General features: G+C 44.5%; 1 protein-coding gene across 5 annotated transcripts in view; it reads right to left on the reverse strand.

Moving 5' to 3' along the window:
• Positions 1–26,645, reverse strand: part of LOC139275231 (F-box-like/WD repeat-containing protein TBL1X) — a 346,548-nt gene that overhangs the window by 59,687 nt on the left and 260,216 nt on the right. For all 5 annotated transcript variants that reach the window (XM_070892397.1, XM_070892399.1, XM_070892398.1 and 2 more), the window contains one exon: positions 6,863–7,008. In XM_070892397.1, coding sequence (XP_070748498.1) covers positions 6,863–7,008 — 146 coding nt within the window. The remainder of the gene's footprint in view (positions 1–6,862; positions 7,009–26,645) is intronic.

The following is a 26,645-nucleotide window of genomic DNA, read 5'->3' on the forward strand; positions in this document are numbered from 1 at the left end:
CCCTAAAAATATAATAACTCACAGTAAAAATAACTGATGTGGCAATGTTAAACAGAAAACACAAACAATAGAAAGACTTCTCAGGTGAACACAACATTTAAATGGCCTGTGAGAGAAGGCTAGGTCCCCCAAATCTCCGATGCATCCACTGTATTTGATCCATTTAAATGGGGCCAACACATGCTGGTAGCAGCCTGATATGTTCACTGCGAGTCGTTGGTCAGCTAACCTGCAGCACCGCAAAGTGTGTTTTGTTTCTGGAGATTTAGTTCAGCCACCTCTCAGGCCTTTCTCCCAATCTGTGGGGTGAGGGAATGAGACCAGTCCTGAACGTGGCAATTTGATTTGGCCACAGTCACCACAATCATTGCCCTTCCTGTTTCATGGTGCTATGGTTGTCATTTTGCAATCGGCTCCACTTGTATAATTCCCAGGGACTTATAGGGGTCAAGTGCCTCATTTCCTGCTTGTTTAAGTGCCAAACTATGATCACTGCAGCTGTGCAATGATTAGTGTCTTAATTTGCTGCATTTAGTAAGTAAAATGGTACGTCTTGGAATATGCAGCATTCCCAGCAGGGCAGTAACTGAATGCACTTACGACCACATAAATATCTAACGTGCCTTAATGCCTAACACAATAAGAATAATGTTATCATGCGCTGATCCTTCAGTTAGGAGTCACTGCAAGGAGTCAACTCTCATTTATTTTATTTTATCTTTTCTCATCAATTTTCTCCTTTTAGTTCCCATACTGAAAGCACAGAACACTCGTTGCTGAACTGTTAGACCACTGGTGCTGGGCAGCTGCTGATATCCCAAGACCTCAACAGTGAGCAGGGAGACTATTCACCAAAGGGGCATCACAGCCAAGCCCAAAGTGCCACTTCCAGCAGCTGAATTTTCTCCTCTCTAACCCAGGGACCCCGAGACCAATCGTGATGCCTCTATCACCACCAGCTTGGCTGAGATTAGCTCACTCAGCTCAGAGCAGGAATCAATCCTGTTTAAATACTCATTAGATAAATTCCCTGAGCCATCAGGGGAGCCTTATTTGCTCTTTCATAATTGAGCCTTCGGAGTTAATTAGGAGATGGTTGAAAACAGTTTCAGACAAAGTGATGAAATAGCATTTCAGCTCTTACTGGAAAGGCCAAGTCCTGCAAGCATCTGCATTTTGAAGTTTAATTGCTGCATATAATCAGAACTGAGTGCATTTACTGGCTCATCAGCAAATGTCTAGTTCGATGAACAAAATCAGGTACAAGAAGCACCATTGTATTTTTAAATGTTTCATTTAATCTCTTTATGAGGCGAATTTTAATTGACCCGCCTGGTGGAAATGGAACAGCAGAGGGGTTAAAATCGCCCTGCATCATTCATCATCCTGTCCACACCTCACCATCATTATTTACTGAGGGCTTCTGCGATCATCCAACCCCCAACCACCGTCTCCCCAGTCTATGTTCCTGCCGGCCAGAACAGCTTTTGGACAACTTGTCTCTGCGTTGGCCCAGAAACAGCGAGTGGCAGTGCGACGCCCGTTAGGGGATGCAGCTAGTTGGTGCCATGGTAACAAGGCCAGTCCCTCGAAATGGGCAGGGCCTCCCACTGGCAAGAACAGGCGGGTATTCCTCCCGCTGCCCGTCCATTCAATGTCTGGAGTTAAAATCTACTTCAATCTGAGCACTCGCCAATCTTATTTCCTGGAATAAAATATACCGGGGCTAAATTGAAAGCCCCCACTGTGGCCGCAGCAGTTGCCAGATTTCAGTGAGGATGTCCTTACTGAAGCGCTGATGTCTCACACAATGTTCCTCGTTGAGGACCAGGTAGGAGAATTGCTTCCAGAACACACCCTGGACAGATATGCCTCCTGATGAGAGTCCTTCTCCCCATCCTCCCTCTTCTAGCAGCTTGTTCTGCTCTCCGTGGCCTTTGCTCATTCTCCCAGTCATGCTCTATTCCAAGAGGAAGGCCTACTAGTTCACTCTTGTTTGGGAGCAACTGGTTTATGCAGAAGCCTTGAAGTCAGCAAAAAGTCCTTCAGCACTTGCCCCACCACTCCCTGCAGACTTTTGCAACTTGAAACAACTATGCAAGGTTAAGAGAGGGCACTCTCCCACCCCACCCCCAAGTGTGGAGCTCTAAAATGGCACCGCTGCACATTGATTGATGTTATGATCTGCCTGCTTTGTATACTTCTGGCGGACGTTAGCTATATGGGGTATAAAGTGTGCACGCGTGCAATGGAGGACATTTGATCCCTGAACGGCACCTGTAGCACCCAAGTAATAGTGCTACTTCCGCGTCCACTATCTACACACAAAGGCCACATATTGAAAATGATCACTTTTAAGTCTACATTTTGTAAAAGATTTATACAACGAGGGGAAGCTAGTAGCACGGATCCTTGCTCAATTTTCCACCCCTACCCACTAGAATTATGCCAGGGAGTGAGAATAATTCCAGCAGAACATCCGGCTTCATTGTCTAGGCCGATACGTAGGCAATGAAGTGTAGCATAGAGTCACATACTTCAGGAAAGGGGGAGAAAATTAGGGGGAAAAATGAACAGTCAACTCCCACTATTGCGATTTACGGACATTTAGTGCGCACGTAAAGGCAGTTTCTAATGCAGAGCTACATCATATTACCGCCGCGAGTTAGTGAAGGAATAAACAAGAGTGCACGCACATTTCATCTTAAGGTTAAATACAGCAGTGAAGCCCCTGCATATATTAAATTGATGACATCTGATAAAGGAATTGCACCTGCTCTGAATAATTCAGTTGGCCTATCCACCAATCTTATTCACATCTCTTGTTTACTTCAAGCTTGACTTAATTGAGCCAGAGTACTATGATGTAATGTTTTTGCTGTTCATTTACCGAATTTGACACAAAGAAAATAACAAAGAACATTTCAGCAGTACTGTCTACACAGCAAGCTTCTTCCAAAAACCTCAACTAGAAAATAAACTGGATGGACATACTTTTCTGCAAGCGCTTTCTTTGTAGATCACATAGCTATTTGCACATTAGTGTGCTCATTGTTAGCACAGATCACAATTATCCAAATTATACACTACACTGAAGCTGCAAGACTGAAATCACTGCTTGATTTATTTGAATGTACATGCTTTTCCTAAAAATTGCTGAGCTCATCACAAGGAAATAGACACTGCATACTAAGTGCTTTACATTCAAAATTTCAGGTTTGTTTTAGTTGTGTGTTCAGAGCTCCTATGTGCACCAAAGCATGCCTTTGTGCTCCCAATGTTTCTATTGCTTTTATATGTTTAAATGTTAAAATTGTTGGTTTGTAGCAAAGTCTGGGTATAAATATATTTTCAGCTGTGACTTGTTAAAAGCTGAAGACATTGTTCAGGCCTATTTTGTGCCAGATTATGGAAAGACTCAGAACAGTGTCCACTGGTTCTGTGACTAAGCCAGATTTTTTTCTCCTTGTTTTGCCACACAAGAATGAAGCACTTAACCACAGCAAATGCAAATATTGAGGGACCAAAAATCTAAATGATTCGGTATTTGCAGCTCATCCAATGGGTACATAAACAATGTTCAGCAGTTTATATTTACTAACGACTTTACTCACTAATTTCTTAGTATCATTTAGTACAGCAATAGTTCTCATGTAACGGCCATCCTGAAGCTGCACTCATGCACTGCTCAATTTACATTTGTAATTGATGTGATTTCCCAAGGATTATCAGAAAGTACCCAAATACATATGGCATTGAGGTTTCTTTACAAATTGTAGCAAGTCCCTAATTTCTATCAGTAACAACTTGCATTTATATAGCACCTTTAACATTGAGAAATGTCCCAAAGAGTTTCAATAAAATGGGCACTGAGCCAAAGGGAGAGGTATTAGGAGATGCATTGAAAGAATATATATATATTTTTTTAGAAGAGTCTTATTGGAGTGTTGGTGGTGCAGGGAAGAGAGCGGGGGTGGGGGGGTGGGGGGGCAGGGGGAGCTTATAGAGACAGGGCGAATGCCACAAAGAGATTTCAACATAATGATAGAATTTTAATTGAGGTACTGGGAGACCAGGAGCCAACATAGGTCAGAGGGGACAGGTATGATGGGTGAGCGGCACTTAGTGTGGGATAGGATACGGGCAGCTGAGTTTTCGATGAGTTGATGTTTTTTTTTTAAAGAGGATGGTAAGAGAGTGGAATAGTTGAATATGGAGGTGACAAAGGCACGGATGAGGGTTTCAGTGGTAGATGGGCTGGGGTAGTAGCAGAGCTGGGCAATGTTACAGATCTTAATGTGATTGACCAGAAGCTTTGCCCTGATTCACATTTCTATAATTAGATCTATTTTTACAGGAAATTTTTGCCATGGCTAGCGTTGTAATGATTTGATAATTATTTATGTGACTCCCTTCTCAGAGATATTTCTGTTGTCTTTGTGAAGGACAGAATACAAAACCTGTCTGGCTTTGATGCTAAATTGCAAAAGACTAAGGGTGGGATAGAATGGGGTTGGTCTGCCGTTTGTTCATGCATTTGTAAACAGATCCTCATCAGGTGCAGATTGGTTGGCCAAATACTGCAGGCTTCAGATACATTAATACATGTGTAGTTGCCGTAATTCCTGACGGCTGAACCATAAGCTTTGTTTATCAAAGGCAAGCCAGATATACCTTGAATTAGCACCTTCTGGTTAAAATAGATGCATGATATTGAGTCATTGTTCTGATTTTTCAATGACAGATCTTTAGCCATAAACTCCCTCAATCTGGGATTAAATTTGACAGGCCTTCCCTAGCTGTTTAGTTTAGTTCATGCAGTTCCCTCATGTACACAACTCCTTGAACACAATGGCCCGGAGGTTGCGGCCAGTGGTGAAGCGAAGCTGGCCCCGAAGAAAGCTGCCCACAAAGATCTTCCAATCTGTGGCGAGATGTTTGCCTTTTTCGACGCACAAGAGATTTCAGTGCAGTATAGTGGGGAATCCCCAACGCGATTTGCTGTGACGTCAACAAGCTGTCTAAGCAGCCAATCACAATCTCACAGACAGGGAAGCAGGAAGAAAACCTGCTTTTATCCTGACTTTTAAAAAATGTTAGAGAGCAAAACAAAGATTGGGGTTCTCACAAAGGGATTAGGTAGAAGCTGAAATAATCATGAACAAACTTAAAAAATATATATAAAAAAGTATTTTTTTCAAAAAAAGTTTCTTAAAAATTGTAATTTTTATCGTAATGGAGAAATTTGACCACAAAATTAAAATTAGTTTTTCAGGGCCATAACATTTGTTTACCAATAACACTGTTAAAACCCCAGATACACCGAATCCAACAAAGCTCAACATTTAATGGGGTATTTAACAGCCATATTGCCGTGGAAAAGCCCGAGTTTTTGTCAGTTTCACTGATTGCAGGCTATTGGGGGAGTGGGTCCACACCACAGCCAGTGTCTGACCGCAACCTCAGGATTTCCGCGTTAAGAAATGCGCTAAATCGTGAAGATTTGGTCAGTTTCAATGGGGTAATAACGGCAAACGCTATTAGTTTGCCGTTATTACCCACCGCAAGGCCAATTGCTAGTACTTGCAAATATTGTTATTGTTTTGCTTTGAGCAAAATCATTTTAAAGTAACAGGGAAATTAAGGACTAAACTGTTAGTTTTTAAAATCTGATTTATTCTCGCTTCTGGTATAATTGCACTTTTAATAAATATAAATGTTTTTTAAAAAAACCTGAGCTACATTATCAGTTGGTGTTCTCCAGTAGTTTGGAGAGACCTAGAGCACACAGTGGGCTGGCCGTATTATTTCCAGTGCATACTCCAACAGCAGAAGAATTTACTATTCACACTGTGGTTTTACTATCCCAGTTTCATTCCTTGGAATGCGCAGGATTGTCTGTGGAAGCTGACTTTTGTGGAGAGCATGAATAAAAAATTTGGGACATAGCCTGCATTGTAACACTTACGACAAACTACTAATTGACTTGGTACGGTCAAAGACTCTTCGGTTACAGACACATGTGAAACAGTCGGCCATGGAAGGGCTAGAAAAGGGATGCTAGAAACATAGGAACAGGATACTGTGGAAGGCGCAGTGTTATTAAGGGCTGTGCAAAAGATGCTCGTGGCAGGTGGCAAAAAGTACAAGATGCTGTAGCTACTGGTTGAGAGGTTAGGGTGCATGATGTTGACAACATTTGCTCCTGGTGGTCACCTGGAGTTTTACAAGCAGCTTCAGCAGCATAACTAGAGTGAAGTTATTATGTCAGCCTTTGACGTGGCTGGCAATCGATTAAGAAATGCCAAAGGTTTTCAGCTGCTCCTACCAAGTGATGGGTTTTAGCACTTAAAATAACCAATATAGATAATTCGATACAGGTTCTTAATACAACTATTACTTTAACACTGAAATAATACAGGTACAACGTCCAGAACCCGGCTGTCCAAAAACCGGAATTGTCCGAAAACCGGACATTTTTGCGGCGGCCAAGATGGCGACATCGGGCGGCAAGGGATGAGGAAACCGGTAAAAACCGCTGTGCCGGGGGGCCACGAGAATCGGTGGGGGACGGTGGGAATCGGAGGGCGGCGAGGAGCGCCAATATTGAGGTCGGAAATCCGGAAAAATCCAAAGACCGGCACGATCTCAGTCCCGAGGTTTCCGGATTTCGCACGTTGTACCTGCATCAGAGAAATTCAACCATCCTTTCAAACTCTTCCTACTCTGTGCATATATACAGATATGAATGTCAAAATATAACAAACAGCAAGTCACTCAACTGTCAAACCTACAAATTATCTAGCAGAAACCAGGTAGTGACTGGGTTAAACGTAATATGCATTGCTTGTCATCATATTACCTCATTGATGCTGATCTCTGCCTCAACATACTGCAATCCTTTCTGAAGGATAGAGATCAGTGCTGCAGGTGGCACTAGTGTCCCGTTGATGTTTGACTGACTTATGTGACTTTCTATTCCAAATGTGAATGCTGAATGAGAGAAACCTGAAAGAGATAAAAAAAACATTAATTAAAAAGTTGCAAGTAAGCATCATCCACAGAGGTCATGCATGTTTATAGAGAGTAGGTTACCATGTTCTGGCTGGATACAAACATCAACAATCTGAACTGTTTTGCATTGTTAACATTTTTCAGATTAATTTAGAAACATTCCATTTATTTTTCACATTTTTATCTCTCCTTCACCACCAATGATTCTCTGACTGCTTGTCTTAAGTTATCCAGAACTTTCTCCAGTTCATCACCGCCATGCTGATAGCCATCCTGTTTGGCTCCTACCAAAAACATTGAACCTTAGCCACAATTCCTCTTCCCTCAGCTCACATATACTTAAACTCATCCAGAACTCTGCTGCGAGCATCCTATCTCACAATAATTCCTGCTGACCTATCACTCTGCCCTTGCCAACCTCCATTGCTTCTCCATCCATCAATGTAGCAATACAAAATCCCCATCCTTATCTACAATCGATCCACTCACTCACTCCTCCCTAGGTTTACAACCTCCTTTAGTCCTAAATCTCAGCTCACACCTTCCAATGCTGCTCAAATGTGCACCCCTTCGCCTTCTACTGTTGCTATTTTTGCTTTCAGACATCACGGGATTTTCTCTGGCTTGGCACATCTCTCCACACCTTCAAAGACCCCTTTTAAAGCTACTATTTTTGGGCAAACTTTCAGCTAATTCCCTAACTCGTCTCCTGCTGAGCTCTGACCCCTCCAACTTTGCCTTGTGAAGATTCTTTGGATGTTTTGCTGCATTAATAGCAACAAGTAAATGCAAATTGTTATTTCTCACTTCCTGTTTTCAAAAGTATCAGCATGAGGAATTTGAAGAAAATAATTTCTGCAAATATCTACAGTATGCGCAATAACAGTTTGTTTATAGAGTCGAGGAAAATTATTACCTTTAGCCTAAAATATATTTACATTTCTGTCACAGATCAGTAATTTGGGAGAAATACATGAGGCCCGAAATTCATCAGGATGTAAGGTCCGCCCATTTCTCAGCGGTATTCCAGCGCTGCGTGGTTTAAAACCGCCAGAATACCGCCGAGACTGAAGACCGCGCGTGTGTGTGTGTGTGTGTGTGTGTGTGTGTGAACCTGTGTGTGTGTGAACCTGTGTGTGTGCGATGTTAAATGGATTGAAGATTTTTACTTTCATTTATTTTACTTTCTGCAGAAGACATCTGCTATAGCAGCCGATCAGCGGCGTACTAGGGGAGGACCTCCCAACGCAAGAACCCTTGATGGAGATTGAGATCCGTGCCCTGTCACTGGTCGGGGATAGCAACTGTGCCACTCCGGCGTTGGAGCTGATCCACCCACACAGGATGGTCAGTTCAATACAATCCCCCGGTCTGTGTTGCGGTCGTGTAATGTCATGTAATGTTAACTGTAACGTTCGCCTCATGTAATGTAATGCAAGTGTATTGCACTGTAATGTTGGGCTCATGTGATGTACTGCAATGTTGGGGGCATGTAACGCAATGCATATGTATACATGTATTGTCTGACTGCGATATGTAATGCAGTAATACAGCAGTGGTGGACATTTAAGTAAGACGGCGCTACGTCACTGTACTATGCACTCATGTAACCCTGACCCCGCCCCCGTGCCAAGCACATTAAAATGTTGTTTTGTACTTCCAGACGCTATGCGGCAATCGATGGGATCGGGATATGGCAGGGAATCCCCCCGTACCATAGTAGTTGGGTTGACAGCACCTGAGGGTGGGGAGCTGCCAGCAACTTCCAGCCCTGAAGCCGTGCTTTCCACATCACGAGCTTCTCCTAAGGCCCCATTCATTGCGCCTACAATGTCTCACTCCCAACGACAAAAGCAACAGCACTCTGGATGGACTGCTGCATGTCGGCTTGGTACCACCATGAGGAGGTCCGGGCTCAGCGGCAGTGGGAAAGGGAAGGGCGGGAGTAAGAATGGAGGGGTGAGTCCAAAGGGTTGGAGAGGTCGAGGACAGTAAAGGATGCATTGCTGTAGTCAATTGTTCATTGTTAATTTAAAATAGTTGGTTTGATTTTTAAAGGTTTATTTCAAGTTGTTGAAGTTGTTAGTTTTTGAAAGTTATAGTTATAAGTTTTACAAATGTATATTTTTTACATTTTTACATAAATGTTTCAATTGAATTTAAGCCCTCTTGTGCAGTGTCAAACTTTTGGGATAACAGTTATCAGGGTCCCAAAACAAAGCTCTCCACATTCAAGCAAAGCGTTCATTTATGAGCTGCTGATGTAACAGTTTTGCAGTGGCATACGTTCCGCGTGCCCTCCGCTGTAGTGTTGGGGGGGAGGGGGTGCGGGGTGGTGCCGTGGGTTCATCTGGAAGCTCCTCCTCATCCCCCTCATTTTCCTCTTCTTCCTCCTCCGTCTCCTGCGCCCTCTCTCCAGGTGGTCCCACAGTCCCCTGTGGCAATTCCTGTCCCCGCATGATTGCTAAATTATGCAACATGCAGCACACCACTGTGAACTGAGCAACCTGCTCAGGATGGTACTGCAGCCTGCCTCCCGAGTGGTCCAAGCATCGAAAGCACTACTTCAGCACTCCAATTGTCTTTTCGATAATATTACGTGTGGCTATATGGCTCTTATATTGTTACTCGGCTTCTGTCTGAAGGTTCCGCAGGGGGGGGGTCAAGAGCCAGGTGGCTAGGCCGTACCCTTTGTTCCCCCAGCATCCAACATTTATCTTGTGACTCAGACTTCAACAGGTCAGACACAGTGCTCTCACGCAAGATGTGCGCATCATGGATGCTCCCTTAGAAAGTAGGCATTCACTGCCATTATGCACTGTGTATGGTCACAGACGAGCTGCATGTTGAGAGAATGGATTCCCTTAGTTTCGGTACAACTCCGCCTCCTGTAATGATGCTCGCAGGGCAATATGGGTATAGTCAACAGCACCCTGCACCTTGGCAAATCTCAAAACCCTCTCACTCTGTGCCTCCCTGGTCATTGGGAAGTTTATCAATTCCATCCGGTGTGCATAGTGTCTCGGTTACCTGTCGAATGCAGCGATGAGTAGTGTGCTGAGAAATACAGCATATGTCCCCAGCTGATATCTGAAAAGAGCCGCATGCATAAAAGGAAAGTTGCTGCAGTCACCTTCATCTCAACAGAGAGTGCATTAATGCTGGTGGTATTGGGCTGCAGGTCTGCTTTACTGAGCTGGCAAATCTCATTGATCTCTTTTTGGAAGCGCAGCCTTCAAACACACTGTCGATCGGTCAGGTCCAAGTATGAGCGCTTCTTCCTAAAAATCCTTTGGTGGGTAAGGCTTCCTCCTCCTCATCAGTCTGCGATCTCCTCCATTACCCTGATAATTCTGCTCAATAAACCTTCTCCCATCTGGATCCTGCATTAGACAAGTAGTCAGCAATGCAGGCCGAGATAGTACGGCCCCATTCTTTTTAAATCTCCAGAATCTCCTCAAATATCCTGAGATAAACTCAAATGTTTTTTCAATGAAAAAAGTATTAATTCAAATGCCTTCTATCTTAATAATGTACTCAGTACAAATATACATACCTTTCCCACTATAAATCGCACTGTAAAGTCACTGTTCACCTCAACTCCTGAGGTGCTGCTTTTGCTGACTGTTCCTGATTTCAAAATGGCGGCACCGAGCACTACCGCCCATTCCCACCCATTTACGAGCGAGTAAAACCATCTCCAGGATGGTATGCAGCTCCGGCGGTATGTCATCAAACTTGCACTTTTTGGGCGGTATGCGGGCAGTTCTACATGGCAGACAGTCTGCATACCGCTCAGCGGTATGTCAATGATGAATCTTCTACCAAGCGGTATGTCGGTGGAATGTATCTGTATTTTTCGGTGCTAAGCGGGCAGTATGTCGATGAATTTCAGGCCCATGCTTCTAAATTACAAAAATATGGGGATCCTAGTTCTTTCAATCATACAGTTTGGAAATATTGATGGTGCAAGATAAATGTTGGCACAACTTGTAAACAGCGGATGCTTTCCGAGGCAACCCAACATCAAACTGTAATGTCTGTTTATTAAGCAGCAATGCTTAATGGTGCAGTTGAAAGGTGTACAGTACACAAGCTTCAAACCAAATTGGCTAAGATCATAGGGTTCTTCCGCTCGCCCGTGGTAACCTTGGCGTACTTATGCCATTTTTCCAGGGTTTCCATGGCTCCTCCGCCGGAGTTACAGTGGATGAGCAAGACAATCCCCATAGAAATTCATGCCCATATCTTTTTGACAAAATGTTATATTCACTTACCGCAACTTTCTTTCTCAATCTCGAATACTCAGTTCGTATACATGAAATAAAATTCTACAGTAAATGGTTTAAGCCAACACTATAGACCAGGTTTATACAGAAACAAGTTCCATACTTTCCACAGCATATATAGTACCTGTAATTAATAGCTGCATATCAAGTTTTCAATGACTCCCCTAACATAAGCATAATAATAAAAGGGTGTGCTGGGAATTACTCTGGTAATGCTTAGATTACTGAAGGTGCAAGTTGTAATCCTATGTATTTAAACATCCTTCACACACCTATTTCTGCAACATAATATTTGAAAAATATTTTGCTAATTCCTAATGTTCAATATTCCAATACACAGTAAGACAATCAGACAGATTTATAAGCTATTAGAGTGGGATCATTCAAGATAGAAAGGTGCCACTGCTGTGACTAGTGAGGCACATTGTGTTCCAATTGCATGGTTTAATGTCGCTGGGAAACTATGTATTCGTGCTCACTTACCTTCGTACTAAGTACAGGTAACAGTGTCGAGAATCCGGAATCCATACTGTTCCGGAATCCGGACACCGGGACGATCCGTGGTGGGGTCGTCCAGAATCTGATCAAATGTTCCAGAATCCAGGCGCCCGCCTCAGGCCGCTGCCGATATCTCCCCCACCTTGGGCCGTCGCCAATCTCTCCCCCACCTCAGGAAGCCACTGACCTCTTCCACCGCCTATGATCTCTCTCCCGCCGACCTCTTATCGTCTTGGGCTGCCGCCGATCTCTCCCCCGCCTCGGGCTGCCACCCACCTCTCCCCGCCTCGGGCCGCCGCCCACCTCTCCCCCGCCTCGGGCCGCCGCCCACCTCTCCCCCGCCTCGGGCCGCCGCCCATCTCTCCCCCGCCTCGGGCTGACCCGCTGTCGACCTCGTCCCCGCCGCTCGACCCCCCCCTCCCCACTGTACCTACCTAGGACCAGGTGTTTTTGGACTTGGGACGTCGGAAAGACGTGCGGTCCAGCCCAATCTGCCCACCGTTACCATTTGAAATCAAGCTTTCCATCCTCTCCGACCGCAGGAATTTCAGGGCCTTTTTCTTTGGTGGTTAGTGGAGGTGCGCAGGGGTACTGACTGTACTGCTGCAGTTTAACAAACTAAAACCATGCAATGGAATGTTTCCCACATGCTTGTCTAGCCAGGGACACGTATTAGGGTGCTAACTTGTAGGGTTACCAGAGCGGCCTTCCGGATTCTCGACGCTGTACCTGTATTACAAAGTATTTACAGCACAGAAATTGGCCAGTCGGCCCAACAGATCCATGCCGGTTATGCTCCACACGAGCAGCCTCCCATCGCATCTTCATCAAGTGGGCAGTATTCCAGGGCACTGTTAATGATTAAGCAACTAATGGGAGGGATAGACTGGGGGCTGGGATTCTTCCCATTCAGCTTTAGGTAACCCTACAAGTTAGCACCCTAATACGTGTCCCTGGCTAGACAAGCATGTGGGAAACATTCCATTGCATGGTTTTAGTTTGTTAAACTGCAGCAGTACAGTCAGTACCCCTGCGCACCTCCACTAACCACCAAAGAAAAAGGCCCTGAAATTCCTGCGGTTGGAGGGAATGGAAAGCTTGATTTCAAATGGTAAAGGTGGGCATGTTGGGCGGAGAGTGGGGGGGAGGTACAAGAGAAGAGGGAGCATGTAATTTGGGGCAGAAGTCAAATCTTTCAGGATGCTGCCCTGTTTACATATGTTTTTTAAATTCCCTGGGATGGGAGTCATGTACAGATCTACCACATGCATCCCCTATTGTCAAGTAGGCTTCCCTACTTGGGAAGCAGAGTACCTTCTCAAACAGACCCATTTACTACACTGGGAGCAGAAAATCCAAAGAGGATATTCCTTCAGGACTCCTCTCCGCTGACTGTGACGGTGAAGGTGAAGGTTTAGGAGGACGCCATTGATGCATCTGCTGTTGCCATGCAACTGACCCTGGATTTGGGGCAGGGTCTCTGGCTTGGGGCTAGGTTCTGCTCTGCCTCACTTGCACTGGTAGAGCAGATCCAGAGGAATTTTAGGGCCCAAATATGGCAATGGGTTTTATATACGTGTCATGCACCCATCTGACCAAAAACAGAAGATAAAAGGTAATATGGCAGAAATTTGAACTGCAGCCACAAACATTTCAGTGTGCAATGATATCCACCAGATAAATGGATGTTTTAGTTAGCAGGGTTTGAACACTATAGGCCTGCGATTAAAAAAAAAAGACTTGCATTTATATAGCACCTGTCATGACCATTAAATGTCTCAAAGCTCTTTACAGCCAATGAAGTACTTTTGGAGTGTAGTCACTGTTATAATTAGCGAAACGCAGTAGATAATTTGCGACTGAGGCCGTTCCAGATTCCAGGCTTTCGATTTGCTTTCTGACATCACGAGTCCAGAAACACCTGAGCCCAGGTTCGGCTATTTCCAGATTTCAGAACGTCAGAAAGGGGGGGGGAAAGGGGGTACCTGCTGAGGAGCTGTTCGGACCATCTGGGGCCTGTCGAGAAGCTGTTCACATCGGGCAGGGCTCCGCTGAGTAGGATGTTGTCGGGCGGGCTGGCCCCGCCAAGGATGTTGTCGGGCAGGGCCCCGCCAAGGTGTTCAGGCAGGCCGACCCCACTGAGGAGGTCGTCGTCAGGCGCGCCGGTGAGGAGCCCCCGAGGTAACGGCAGCAGCGGTGAGTCGAGCGGGGCGACGCGAGCAGCGGTGAGGCGAGGCCAGAGGTCGGGGCCCCAAGGTCAGCAGGGTCGTCGGGTCTGGATTCCGAAACATTTTACGGATTCCGAACGACCCTGCCACCGATCGGTCCGGACTCCGGATTCTGGAACATTCCGGATTCCAGAACTCCGGATTCTCGACGCTGCACCTGAATATACTTCCTAAGATGAAGAACCCAAAACAGAACACAATGGGACTGACATTAAAATCACAAAAAAAAAATCGACTAACAAGACCATAAGAACCTCAAAATGGGTCAGCAGATTTAACGCCCCATTAACGTCAACGCTCCAACTATCACCATTTTTACAGGCATCTACTATTGGGCTTGCTTTAGGCGATAGATCCCTGTTAAAGGGGAGTCAAGGGCTATGGGGAGCGGGCAGGAAAGTGGAGTTGAGGCCAAGATCAGAACAGCCATGATCGTATTAAATGGCAGAACAGGCTCGAGGGCCCATAAGGCCTACGCCTACTCCTATTTCTTATGTTCTTATGTTAATATGCAAATCACTATTTTACGAGCACCGTGCACACTTCAAACATTTTTACTGACAATCCAGCTAATGAGGCCAAAAAAGGGTAAATTTTAAATCATTTTTGCGAGTCCAGGAGAAGCAGGAATGCTCCTCCATGCCCCACTAAAATAATCTGGGCCAATACTGCCCTTCCCGCCACAATTTTGACCTCCCCCAGGGCCTACTCTGGTCTGCCCGAAATTGCCCGGTCCTGAATCCGACGAGCTACATCAGGACACACATTGAGCTCCCGCAGCTTGCCGGCTCTGTGTAAATGAGGCCTGAGCAAACACTTTGCTGTCAGAATAGTCGGCTGGCTGCCTAAGTGTTAAAATCTAACCCAAATATTGCAAATTAGGTCTGTTTAGTGCTCTGTTCTTTGCCTTTACATTCTGCACCTCTTCCAATGAAGCTCCGTATTCCATTAACTTTACAATTGCTTTTTGCACCCATGAGTTAGCTTTTAATGTCAAGTATCTGGACCATAAAATTCCTTTGTTCACCTATCACTTAGTGCTTTACCGCTTATATTATCCTCCCTTCTGTTAACCGCACATCCAAAAGTGCACTTTTTTCATGAAAGTGCATCGGCCATCATTCCACCCACTCATTTCATCTGTGTCCTTCCGCAATTTTCTGCTCTCTTTGCGAGTTATTCTATTTCTTAGCTTAATATAATTTGGAAACGTGGATATGCTTCCCACTATTCCCAAATTCAGACTATTTATTTATAAGTGTGACAGAAATCTGCAGTATGACACACTCTTGCGAACAGGAAATCCACACCAAACCTATCATTTTTATTGAAGTAAAATGGGTAACTAGACAGAAACAGATAATAACATTCATAACCATCAGAAAAAGAGATATTCATATCTATTCATATGTGTTATTATTCAGGTAAAGTAATTCTTAATTAGATCATTCCTGACATTTCTGGGATATCATCCCTGGTGCAGTCAGTTGTAACCTCTTTAACACCCTGTATCGGACAGTTACTGCTCTTTGATCTGTGAACGTACATAATTATAGTCAGATGGTTCAACATGCAAAAATCACTAAGTTTTGGCAGACTTATTTCAAGTCATAGAATAAGGCACCATCAGAAATATCAACGGCACATCTATCTTTATTTACTGAAGCCTTCTATAGCAGCTCTCAACCTCAGTTGTGTAGGTGCCATTAGTCAGGGTTTATATGGATCATCTAACAACATCCAATTAAATGGTTATCTTCTGGAACATTGCTGGGAGATAGGAATTTTAAAAGGATGAATGAATCATGTGCTGGTCCAGGATATTTTGCAGGGAGAAACCTAACTTTCTACGCATCACAAACAACTTATATATTGGGGGAAGGAATTCCTTCCGGTTAATGTGACCACAAGATTAACACAGCGTTCCTATATCCGAATATGCAAACAGTCCACAGCATCCTGCAATTGAGGAAATCCTGTGTGTTGCTACCTGTAGGTTTTCTTTCCTTCCTGTGTTAAGTAACACTACCTGGACATTTTGATTAGCTGCTATAGAAACTGTTACATTGTGCTTTGCCTAATGTCAGAAATTTGGAAATATCCTGTGGTTGAAATTCTGCTTCTGCTTTCATCAGCCTATGATTTTCACTCTATTAAAGTAAATGGGTAGAAAACCATGGACTGGCAATTGCAGGAGAGGAATTTCTACCCCTTTGTGCTTAACATATTCAAGGCAGCTCGATTGTTTACTGCTCAATACTCCATGGAGGGCAACAGAAATTACTTCAAATTTGTAGTAAGAAGCTCACAAATCTTAGTGATGGTCTCGCTTGTCTGAAATTCTTGACACAATACTCGCCAGACCGTACAAGATAATTCATTGTTGACCTATATAATCTTACGCCCAATATGTAGACCTGCTTACTCATGAGAATTTATCTTTCATTGGGTCTAAGTAGTGGAAATCCTTTTGTCGTAGTGGGTAATTGATCAAATCTAAATCTAAAAAGTTATTGTTTCCAAACAAGCAGCATCATTTTAATAGATGTAAAATCACGAAGGGCCCATCAAATTATCTGGCTGAATTACCTATATATTCCCACCATGTAAAGGGTACAAATTTGTAGGGTAGTCTAGTGATTATGTTAATGGACTAGCAATCCAAAGATTGAGTGTTTAAATCCCACCATGGCAAATTTGGAAATTGAATTCATTAAATCTGGTGATTTGTGGGCTGGCACCAGATCAAATAAACATGAAAGTTTGATTGTCATAAAAATTCAACTGGTTCACTAAAATCCTTCAAGGAAGGGAACCTACCTGGTCTGGCCTACCTGTGACTCCAATCCCATACTACATAGTTGGCAATTAATACCTTCAGGGCAACTATGGATGGGCAATAAATATGGTCTTGCCAGCGTCACCCACGTCCCGTGAACAATTATATTTAAAACAAGTTCTGCACCAGTAATATAAATGAGTAACATTTACCCTATATAGGGTTCACCAATTCAGTGAACCCAAACTTAACCTGACTCCGTGGTATTTAAATTGGCCATTTGATCAGAATTGAAATTTTTTTTTGCCTCTCTTTCTCCGGTTGAATGGGCTTCTCTGTTTTTAGATTACTCTCACAATTGAGCCATAGTTATCACTAGCCCTGATATCTAGTTAAGTTTGTGTCAGCTTGTCCAGGGGATTAAACAGAAACAGTTTTTTTTTCAATTACTTTAAATGGATCTTCCATCACCGGTAAGTGACAGAGCATCACAAACTTGGTTTAAATTTTAACATTGAAGCAATTTATTTAGCAACAGATGAATAAGTGACACTTCTACTGTAAGTATACTAATTCCTTAAAAGCAAATTAACAAATGTTCATAATCTCTACATCAAATGATTCTTTTGAACTAACATTTTATCTACACAATGATACGGTTTTTCTTATTTTTTCATTGCTGTGGAAGCTACACTGGCCTAACTAACTCTTGAAGGTTCTAAAACAATTCTCTCTGATTTCAACAATTCAACTGGGACAATGGATAAATTTGACAGTACACAAAATGAACATTCGTTTTTCAGGGCCCTAACCTTTGCTGAGCAGTCAATAGGCTGTTAAACCCCAATTACACCTAATCCAAGAGGGTCTAACTTTTAATAAGGTATTTAACAGCGTAATTACAGTGGAAGAGCCAACGTTTTCATCAATTTCCCTGATTTGAGAGAATAAAACATTTGTTAGGGCTCCGTGGATTTAAATAACAGACAACTCAATTCATATACATAACTTGAAGCAATCTTACAGCTTTTAAATTGTGACTTGATTTAAAGGGAAAGTTACCAACCCAAAACTAGACAAAAATACAACATTTTGTCAGAAAGGTATTGGTTACTTAGCCTGGTTCCACAAAATAGTTTCATAAACTTTTATCATTTCAAAAGCTCTTTGTGCAATCTTTAACAGCAGTTTCTTTCAATGACATAAGGACCCGGAATTTGCGGTCAGTGGCGAAGCAAAGGCGTTTGCTGCTGGCCCCGAAGTAAGCTTTGCACTCTCAATCTCTCAAGAATTTTTGGTTTTCTGATGCATAATTGAAATCAATGGACGTCAATGGGAATTACCAACAAAGAGCTGCTGTGACTTCAACATGCTGCCTAAGCAGCCAATCAAAACGCTGAATTCTCAGACAGCGAACCAGGCAGTGGGGTAAGCTCCTAAAATTCGAACTTTTCAAAAATTTGAGAGAGCAAATAAAGATGGGGCAGTCACATGGGGAAAAGGCAAACCTGAAACAATGAATAAATAAAGTTTGAAAAATGTTTAAGTTTCTTCAAAATTTTAATTTTTATTAAAATGGATAAATTTGACAGTGCTCAAAACGAACATTAGTTTTTCAGGGCTCTAACTTTTGCTGAGCAGTCAATAGGCTGTTAAACCCTAATTACACCTAATCCAAGAGGCTCTAACTTTTAATAGGGTATTTAACAGCGTAATTTACAGTGGAAGAGCCAAAGTTTTCATCAGTTTCCCTAATTTGAGAAATTACATTGATTGCCGGCTCTGCGTGTTGGGGAAGGGTGGGGGGAGGGGAGAGGGTGGGGGGAGGGGAGGGGAGAGGGGAGGGGAGGGGAGAGGGGAGGGGGGAGAGGAGGGGGGAGAGGAGGGGGGAGAGGAGGGGGGAGAGGAGGGGGGAGAGGAGGGGGGAGAGGAGGGGGGAGAGGAGGGGGGAGAGGAGAGGAGGGGAGGGGGGAGAGGAGAGGAGGGGAGGGGGGAGAGGAGGGGAGGGGGGAGAGGAGGGGAGGGGCAAAGCACAGCCTGTGCAGGAGCAGTGAATGACCTGCAACTTCAGGATTTCCGCGTTAGGCTGTGCATGCACTAAATCCTGGGCCTCAATTTTCCCCAGCGATTTGCGCTGTTTTTTTGGAGCAGGCCGCTTTTTTTGGCATAAGTTAAAAACCCACAGTTTCCCAATTTGCACCAGCGTAACTCAGTTAGTTATGATTTTATTAGGTACGTTTTTTTTTCAGCCAAAGGGTGCGTAACCTGCCACCCGCGCCAATTCTGGCCCTTTAGGGAAGTTTGGCCAGCTGAGAGTTATTCCAGTTCTTCTTAGGTCCGCGTATGTGGCCTCTGTAGAAAAACCTTCTGGAGAGTTAAGGAAATCGGTGCAAGTAAGTGCAGCAGATGCCCGGACAGCAGCAGCAGAAGAGATAAGAGAGGGGGAGGGGAAGCCTTTAGGGTACAGTTAGGTGCGGGGACTGGGAGGGAGGCAACCGTTCAGCCTGGGATAGGTGCGGGGGAGCGGACCAGGAGGCCGTTCAGCCTGGGATAGGTGCAGTGGAGCAAACCGGCATCGTGGGGGGAAACTTTAATAATTTAATGGAGGTAAGTTGCTGCAATGTGTTTTAATGTGTTAATGAAGTTGCTGCAATGTATTTTACGGTGCTTGTGCAGGATGCAAGCTGGCTGTTATGTTTCACTTTCCAGCCTAAGCCCACATTGTGTCCCTGGTTACCGTGGCAATCCGATCTTTTTGGTTCGGATTAAGGCTCCACCCGCAAAACTAAAGGACAGGTTAGGCTGCGCCAAAATGAACAATTGGGGAAAGTTGGGATGATTTTTTTTTGCCATATAACTCTTCAAATACGCCAAAAAAAAGCTTTGGGGAAAATTGAGCCCATAAGTTGTGGTCAGTTTCAAAGACAAAATGGCACTGACTGTTGCCAATTCACCATCATCAAGTTCCTGGCCCAACAAAGCTTTCTGACTTGAATTTTGAAATTGCATTCTTGTATTCGTTTTAAAAACAGAACACATGGGTTAACAAATGGAGATTCTGCAGCTTTCAAGCACGAGGATACTGTTTGGGCAAAAGTTTCCATTCAAACAGCTGCATTGTCTGGCATTGCATAAACAAAAGATGATGAAAACCTGGCTTCTGTGTAAGCAATTCCTTCATCAATCACTATGGTTTTCAACTTTGTTGGAGCCTAAAATTTCTCTTTATGGTGATATTGAAAGTGTTTTCTTGCAGCTTACCTCAGCAATTACTATACTGTTGGGACTCTTAGCAAGTTGTGCTTCATGAATCATAATATTGCTGAAGCCAGTTACTGAGGTATAAAATACACTAGAATGTATTTTTTGCAATTGTTATTGAGCAGTAAGGATGACCTATTTAATTGCAACACAAGAGCTATTTAGGAAGACTAGTAAGATTTGAGAAATAGTAAAAGGCAGCATTAATAGTGTATTAGCATCAAACTATAATGAGGATTAGCATCACTTGGATTTCAATAAAGATTAATGTATTTTTATGCAGCCACTATGTAGCTATTTTTCCCAATTGGAAAAATAATTGGCAAATGAAACATTGCAGACAATATAATTATCATTGCAGCATATTTACAATAGGTCAATCCTACCCAAGAGCTTGCTTTATTACATACAGTATAGAAAGAAATGTGAATTTATTGTGACTATAGTTGCCTGCAATGACTTTTACCACGAGTTCAAGACAACGTGAGAATTCAATAAAGTAATTAATAAAATAGCTGCTGTTACAAAGCGGTTAATCTTATATGGAAGCAACTTGAGTAGAGCCTCCATTATCCACCGTAATGGAGAGGATTCCCATGGGCAGAAATGTTGGTCTTAGGTTTATAGTACGTGCTGCGATACACTAGGCATGAGAATGAATACAAGTACTTTACAAAGCTGTGCAATGAGGTCATTTCTTGCACATGGCTTTGTCCTGAGAAAATCCTGTCAGTTGATCCGGATGGTAAATAATAGAGGTGTGGATAATGGAGGACCAACTGTATATAGTTGGATTCCAGCACTGGACGTGTAGTAAAATATTGCCTATCAAACTACATACTGTACAGCAGATCCTTGAAAGGAAACAATATGAAGGTTGAGAATACACTTCAGTAAAGCAGGTGACAGACAGACAGGAAGTCAGCTAACTGACCAGCAGATAAGTCACTGATTACAAATGGGTGGAAACTGAAAATACTGTGCAAGATCTCATGGCTGCGGTTTCATCGACCTCAGCGGGTCGGGGCGGTCAGGGCAGGTGGCGACCCCGCTCCTGGCTCCATCCCGCTCTGTGAAAATAATTTTATGTTGATGGGGCTTGTTAAGCCCGCCCTGCGAGGTTCCCGGCCAATTAAAAGGAAGCGGGTCTGATGCCATAATTTGATGATGAGTCATCAGTCGGTTTCCTTAAAGGGATCATGTCCACGCTGATTTTGACAGTTGCGCTGTCAGTGTTCTGCAGTATTAAGGTGCTGCAAACACTGACAAACACTGCACAAAGGTGCACGGCTGCACCCAGGCTCTCCCATGATTCCCTCCAGACGCTTATGGAGGGAGTCACAGCACACACGGAGGTTCTCTTTCCTTCCAATGGACGGAAGAGACTTCCCCAGGAAACCAACGCAGCCTACTTTCACATTGTACAGAAGGGCACAAGCAGGGATGTCTTCTGAAGGACCTGGCTGCCGTGGTATAAACCTTTCAATGATCTCAGTAGATCACGAAATGTTACTGCAAAGCCACACTCAACCTCATCCTGCTGTGCCATTCATCACATCCCCTTCACTGTGTGTTTCCTACCCTACTCCTGCACATCCTTACTCACACCAACTGACCTTGCACCTCCACCCATCCCTCTCTTTCTATCTACATTATCACATACGCATCTCACTAGCCACCCCTCACAATCACTCTCATCCTTGTCCAGTCATACCAACTAACAACATACTTGGGTCTTTTAGCCAATGTTCATGTAAAGCTTCTGGTAATGTGTTGTCAAACATCGAAATCTTTATTTTCAGCACTTTGCATTCTTGGACAGATTTGATTGGACCTTTGGAAGTGTCTTAGTGAGTTGTAGTGAATGATGAGACATAACAGTACCCCGGCAATGGTGATGAGTGTGAAAGGAATGGATTGGGCATTGCAGGGATGCTTTATGGTGCTGGAGTGGGGTGGTGCCAACCTGGCGCATCATGTGGCAGCCAGGGTGTGGAGTGTCAAGTGAAGTAAATCTGGCCATGGTGAGGCCATCCCTGGCATCCCGGGCAGCAATGTGGTCAAGTGCTGATGCCCTGTGCAGCATCAGGTAATTGCAGAGAAGGTTGATGTTGTTGTTGGTGTTGCTGGTGTTCCTGGTACTGCTTGTGTTGGGGATGATCCTGGTGGGATTCTGAGAACCAAGGTGAGATTATTTCAAGGGCACTGATGCTGCTGGAATAGATGACAGCTGACGGCTCCATCTTCTAAGATTGGAAAGTGAACAACTTATACCACTTTTGCAGCTGTCACCTATTCAGAGGAATGGAGAGAAATTGAAAACCCGGTCTACTGACCTGACTTGATCCTCAAGCACCGGGAACCTCGTCAAAAAACTGGAAAATGGTAAGTATATGGTAAAATGCTGTTTAAGCACCTTTTAACATGCTCTTAATGTGAATTACCTCCCCCGCCGCTTGGTGTCGGGTCTGTAACGCACTGACAGACCCGGCACTTGGGAAACTGACATGGAGGCAGGTTGACCGCGGGCTGCCGACCCACTGTCAATCTTTACTATTTTGACAGCGGGCCCACCTCCGAACCCACCCTCTGAGCGCCGGCAAAAATCTGGCCCATGTCTGTGGCAGTGTGATTTCTTATAAATTTTATCCCTAGAGGTGTGCCATTCTTCTCAATTTTACACACACATTATAATAGCAGTTGCAAACATTACTTCTTCACTAAAAATGAAGCAAGTAAAAAAATAAGCAGAGTCCGCAAAACCTTTACCTTAATTTGTCCTGAGCGGCTGTGATTTCTACTGACTAGACTCATTTATGAACAATGATCTCTTGGCTAAGGTACTGGAGCGGGAGCTGGTGCCATGGAACCAGATGTTATGAGTCACTGCCTTCAGCAAGGGGAAAAAAAAATCTTATCTATTGCAGACATTTATAAAACAACTTAATAAAATTTATATGAGAACATTATGTAATATATATGAAAGCCTGTGCCAGCAGCTAGCTTCCAGCTAGTTTTTTTGGATTAATGTAAGGTGCTGAAAGGGTTATGCCTCTCACTTTACCTGCTAAATATGGTTTTCTGAATTATTTCCAACAGTTGTTTACAATCTGTTTGAGAAGTCAAGGTCATCAGCTCTATCTTATGAAATCTGCCACAGGTCAAACAAGATGGCTTATGTTTTCTAAAAGACTCCAGCTGTGTTATGCATGAAAAAAACAACTTCTAAACTCCTACGGTGACCTTCTTAAGTGCAAACACTGCATTTAAAAAGCTGATGGGTTATTTATGCCGAAAGTAGATTTTATTTGGAAGCACTGGGGGAAGTATTTTGTGTGACCGCTTCCATTGGGTGGGAGGCAAGCCAACACAGTGGTCAAAGACCCGAACCATTTTCATGGTCAGGCTTCACATAAATGTAAATTGGCATACACTCCATCCATTGGTACATCAAAACTTCATCAGTGTCCTATTGACGGCATAGCACCTGATGTGCATGGGCTAATGAGGGCCCATCTGTTTCCAGTTGGCACTTGGGCCGCCCCTTTCAAATCCCCTACCAAAATGGCAGTGGTCAGAGCAGCAGCAGGAACACAGCAGTAAGTGCTGTCATTTTCATTGTACTACCGCTCCATTTCCCCACCCCTTCTTGGGGCAGTGAACATGAAAATTGGCCCCATTATTTTCACAAAATATGACAGTACATAGTGGACACTCTCTACAACACTGCTTTTGGGAGTCATAGTGTATGCAACAATACTCATTGTGAATGAGCTATAAACAGGAGGCTGATTTTTCCTCCACTTTGCACCTCAAAAATGCTTATTTCCCAGGCGCAAAGGAGAGGAAAATGGTGCAGAGACCTATTCAACCCCCTTTGCAATGACCTTGTATCACTGAGGTTTCCCGTGAGCTGGCCGAGTGCTTACAACGTTTTGCTGCTACCTGCTAAACTCACAGATCAATCGGTCTCTGGTAGAGAGAGCGCGACAGAAGAGTGTCTATACATGTTGAGTGAGTGTATGTGCTTGGAATGAATGAGAGGAGTAGTGAAGGATGTGATGCAGGGAAGAGAATTGTTTAGAGCGCTGGAGGAGATGGGAAGGACTGTTGGACATGTTATAAGAAGTAGGAGCAGGAGTAGGCCATTTGATCCCTTGAGCCTGCTGAGAGAGATGGAGAAATTAAGGGCCACAGTTGGACATCTGTGGTCCGGCACACCCTTGACCGATGCCAGACCAGAGAATTTTCCGAACCACGAGAGGTCAACTGGTGGCAGTGATGCTGACGGCGACCAAGGCACGTTCTGCACAAGCGCTGCACGGAGGCCTGCTGAAGTATGGAGATGGACTGGGGATCAGGGATGCTGTGGAGGATGAAGTCAGGGAGACACGCCGACTCTTGCCCATGAGCCGACTCCCGGTAGTCATAGAAACATAGAAAATAGGTGCAGGAGTAGGCCGTTCAGCCCTTCGAGCCAGCACCACCATTCAATAAGATCATGGCTGATCATTCCCTCAGTACCCCTTCCTGCTTTCTCTCCATACCCCTTGATCTCCTTAGCCGTAAGGGCCATATCTAACTCTCTCTTGAATATATCCAATGAACTGGCATCAACAACTCTCTGCGGCAGGGAATTCCACAGGTTAACAACTCCCTGAGTGAAGACGTTTCTCCTCATCTCAGTCCTAAATGGCCTACCCCTTATCCTAAGATTATGTCCCCTGGTGCTGGACTTCCCCAACATCGGGAACATTCTTCCCGCATCTAACCTGTCCAGTCCCGTCAGAATCTTATACGTTTCTATGAGATCCCCTCTCATCCTTCTAAACTCCAGTCAATAGAGGCCTAGTTGATCCAGTCTCTCATCATATGACAGTCCAGCCATCCCTGGAATCAGTCTGGTGAACCTTCGCTGCGTTCCCTCAATAGCAAGAACGTCCTTCCTCAGATTAGGAGACCAAAACTGAACACAATATTCCAGATGAGGCCTCACTAAGGCCCAGTACAACTGCAGCAAGACCTCCCTGCTCCTATACTCAAATCCCCTAGCTATGAAGGCCAACATACCATTTGCCTTCTTCACCGCCTGCTGTACCTGCATGTCCACTTTCAATAACTGATGAACCATGACACCCAGGTCTCGTTGCACCTCCCCTTTTCCTAATCTGCCATCTATCATTCAGATAATATTCTGCCTTCGTGTTTTTGCCACCAAAATGGATAACCTCACATTTATCCACATTATCTGCATCTGCCACGCGTTGCCCACTCACCTAACCTGTCCAAGTCACCCTGCAGCCTCTTAGCGTCCTCCTCACAGCTCACACCGCCACCCAGCTTAGTGTCATCTGCAAACTTGGAGATATTACACTCAATTTCCTCATCCAAATCATTAATGTATATTGTAAATAGCTGGGGTCCCAGCACAGAGCCCTGCGGCACCCCACTAATCACTGCCTGCCATTCTGAAAAATGGCCGTTTATCCCGACTCTCTGCTTCCTGTCTGCAAACCAGTTCTCTATTCACGTCAGTACATTACCCCCAATACCATGTGCTTTAATTTTGCACACCAATCTCTTGTGTGGGACCTTGTCAAAAGCCTTTTGAAAGTCCAAATACACCACATCCACTGGTTCTCCCTTGTCCACTCTACCAGTTACATCCTCAAAGAATTCCAGAGGATTTATCAAGCAGGATTTCCCTTTCATAAATCCATGCTGACTTGGACCGATTCCGTCACTACTTTCCAAATGTGCTGCTATTTCATCTTTAATAATTGATTCCAACATTTTCCCCACTACTGATGTCAGGCTAACCGGTCTATAATTACCTGTTTTCTCTCTCCCTCCTTTTTTAAAAAGTGGTGTTACATTAGCTACCCTCCAGTCCATAGGGACTGATCCAGAGTCGATAGACTGTTGGAAAATGATCACCAATGCATCCACTATCTCTAGGGCCACTTCCTTAAGTACTCTGGGATGCAGACTGTCAGGCCCCGTGTGTGGGCTGCAGGCGGAGCCTGGCTGGTGGGGGCGACAGCCTCCTCGCGCCACACACAGCACCCCCCCCGAGACCGGGGAGTAGAGGAGTAAGTCAGCTGGGCCCCGTGCTGCAGCTGCAGCCTTCGGAGCGTGCGTGCCTGCCACCAGTCAGGCCGGGGGGGGGCGGGGGTGAGGAGCGCGTTTCAGACCACAGCGTGTGTTCCCGAGGTCGTCTGTAGATTGTATGTTGCCTCGGTGGTGCTTGCCATGCCGGGACTGGTGCCGGACTAGGGATGTTTCCGGACGAGAGAGTCCAGGACTGGAGAGATACAACCTGTATACTCACCCTTGCAGCTCTCGTCAGATCATTGAAACATTTCCCGCGTTGAAACCAGGACCCAGAGGGTGATGCTTCTGGAGCTGATAATCTCCACAGGCCTGGTGTATATTGTTCTTTGCAATCTCCCTTCTACTTGTGGGGAAAAAGGACATCCCTCCTCACCCTCACCCGTTCCATGAAGACCTTTAATAAGACGCTTCAGAGGACCTGGGGCTTGCTTCCAATCGCACAGAGCAATGTCAAGAAATGCA

Source organism: Pristiophorus japonicus, chromosome 10 (assembly GCF_044704955.1).
Source record: "Pristiophorus japonicus isolate sPriJap1 chromosome 10, sPriJap1.hap1, whole genome shotgun sequence".
Classification (NCBI taxonomy): domain Eukaryota; kingdom Metazoa; phylum Chordata; class Chondrichthyes; family Pristiophoridae; genus Pristiophorus; species Pristiophorus japonicus.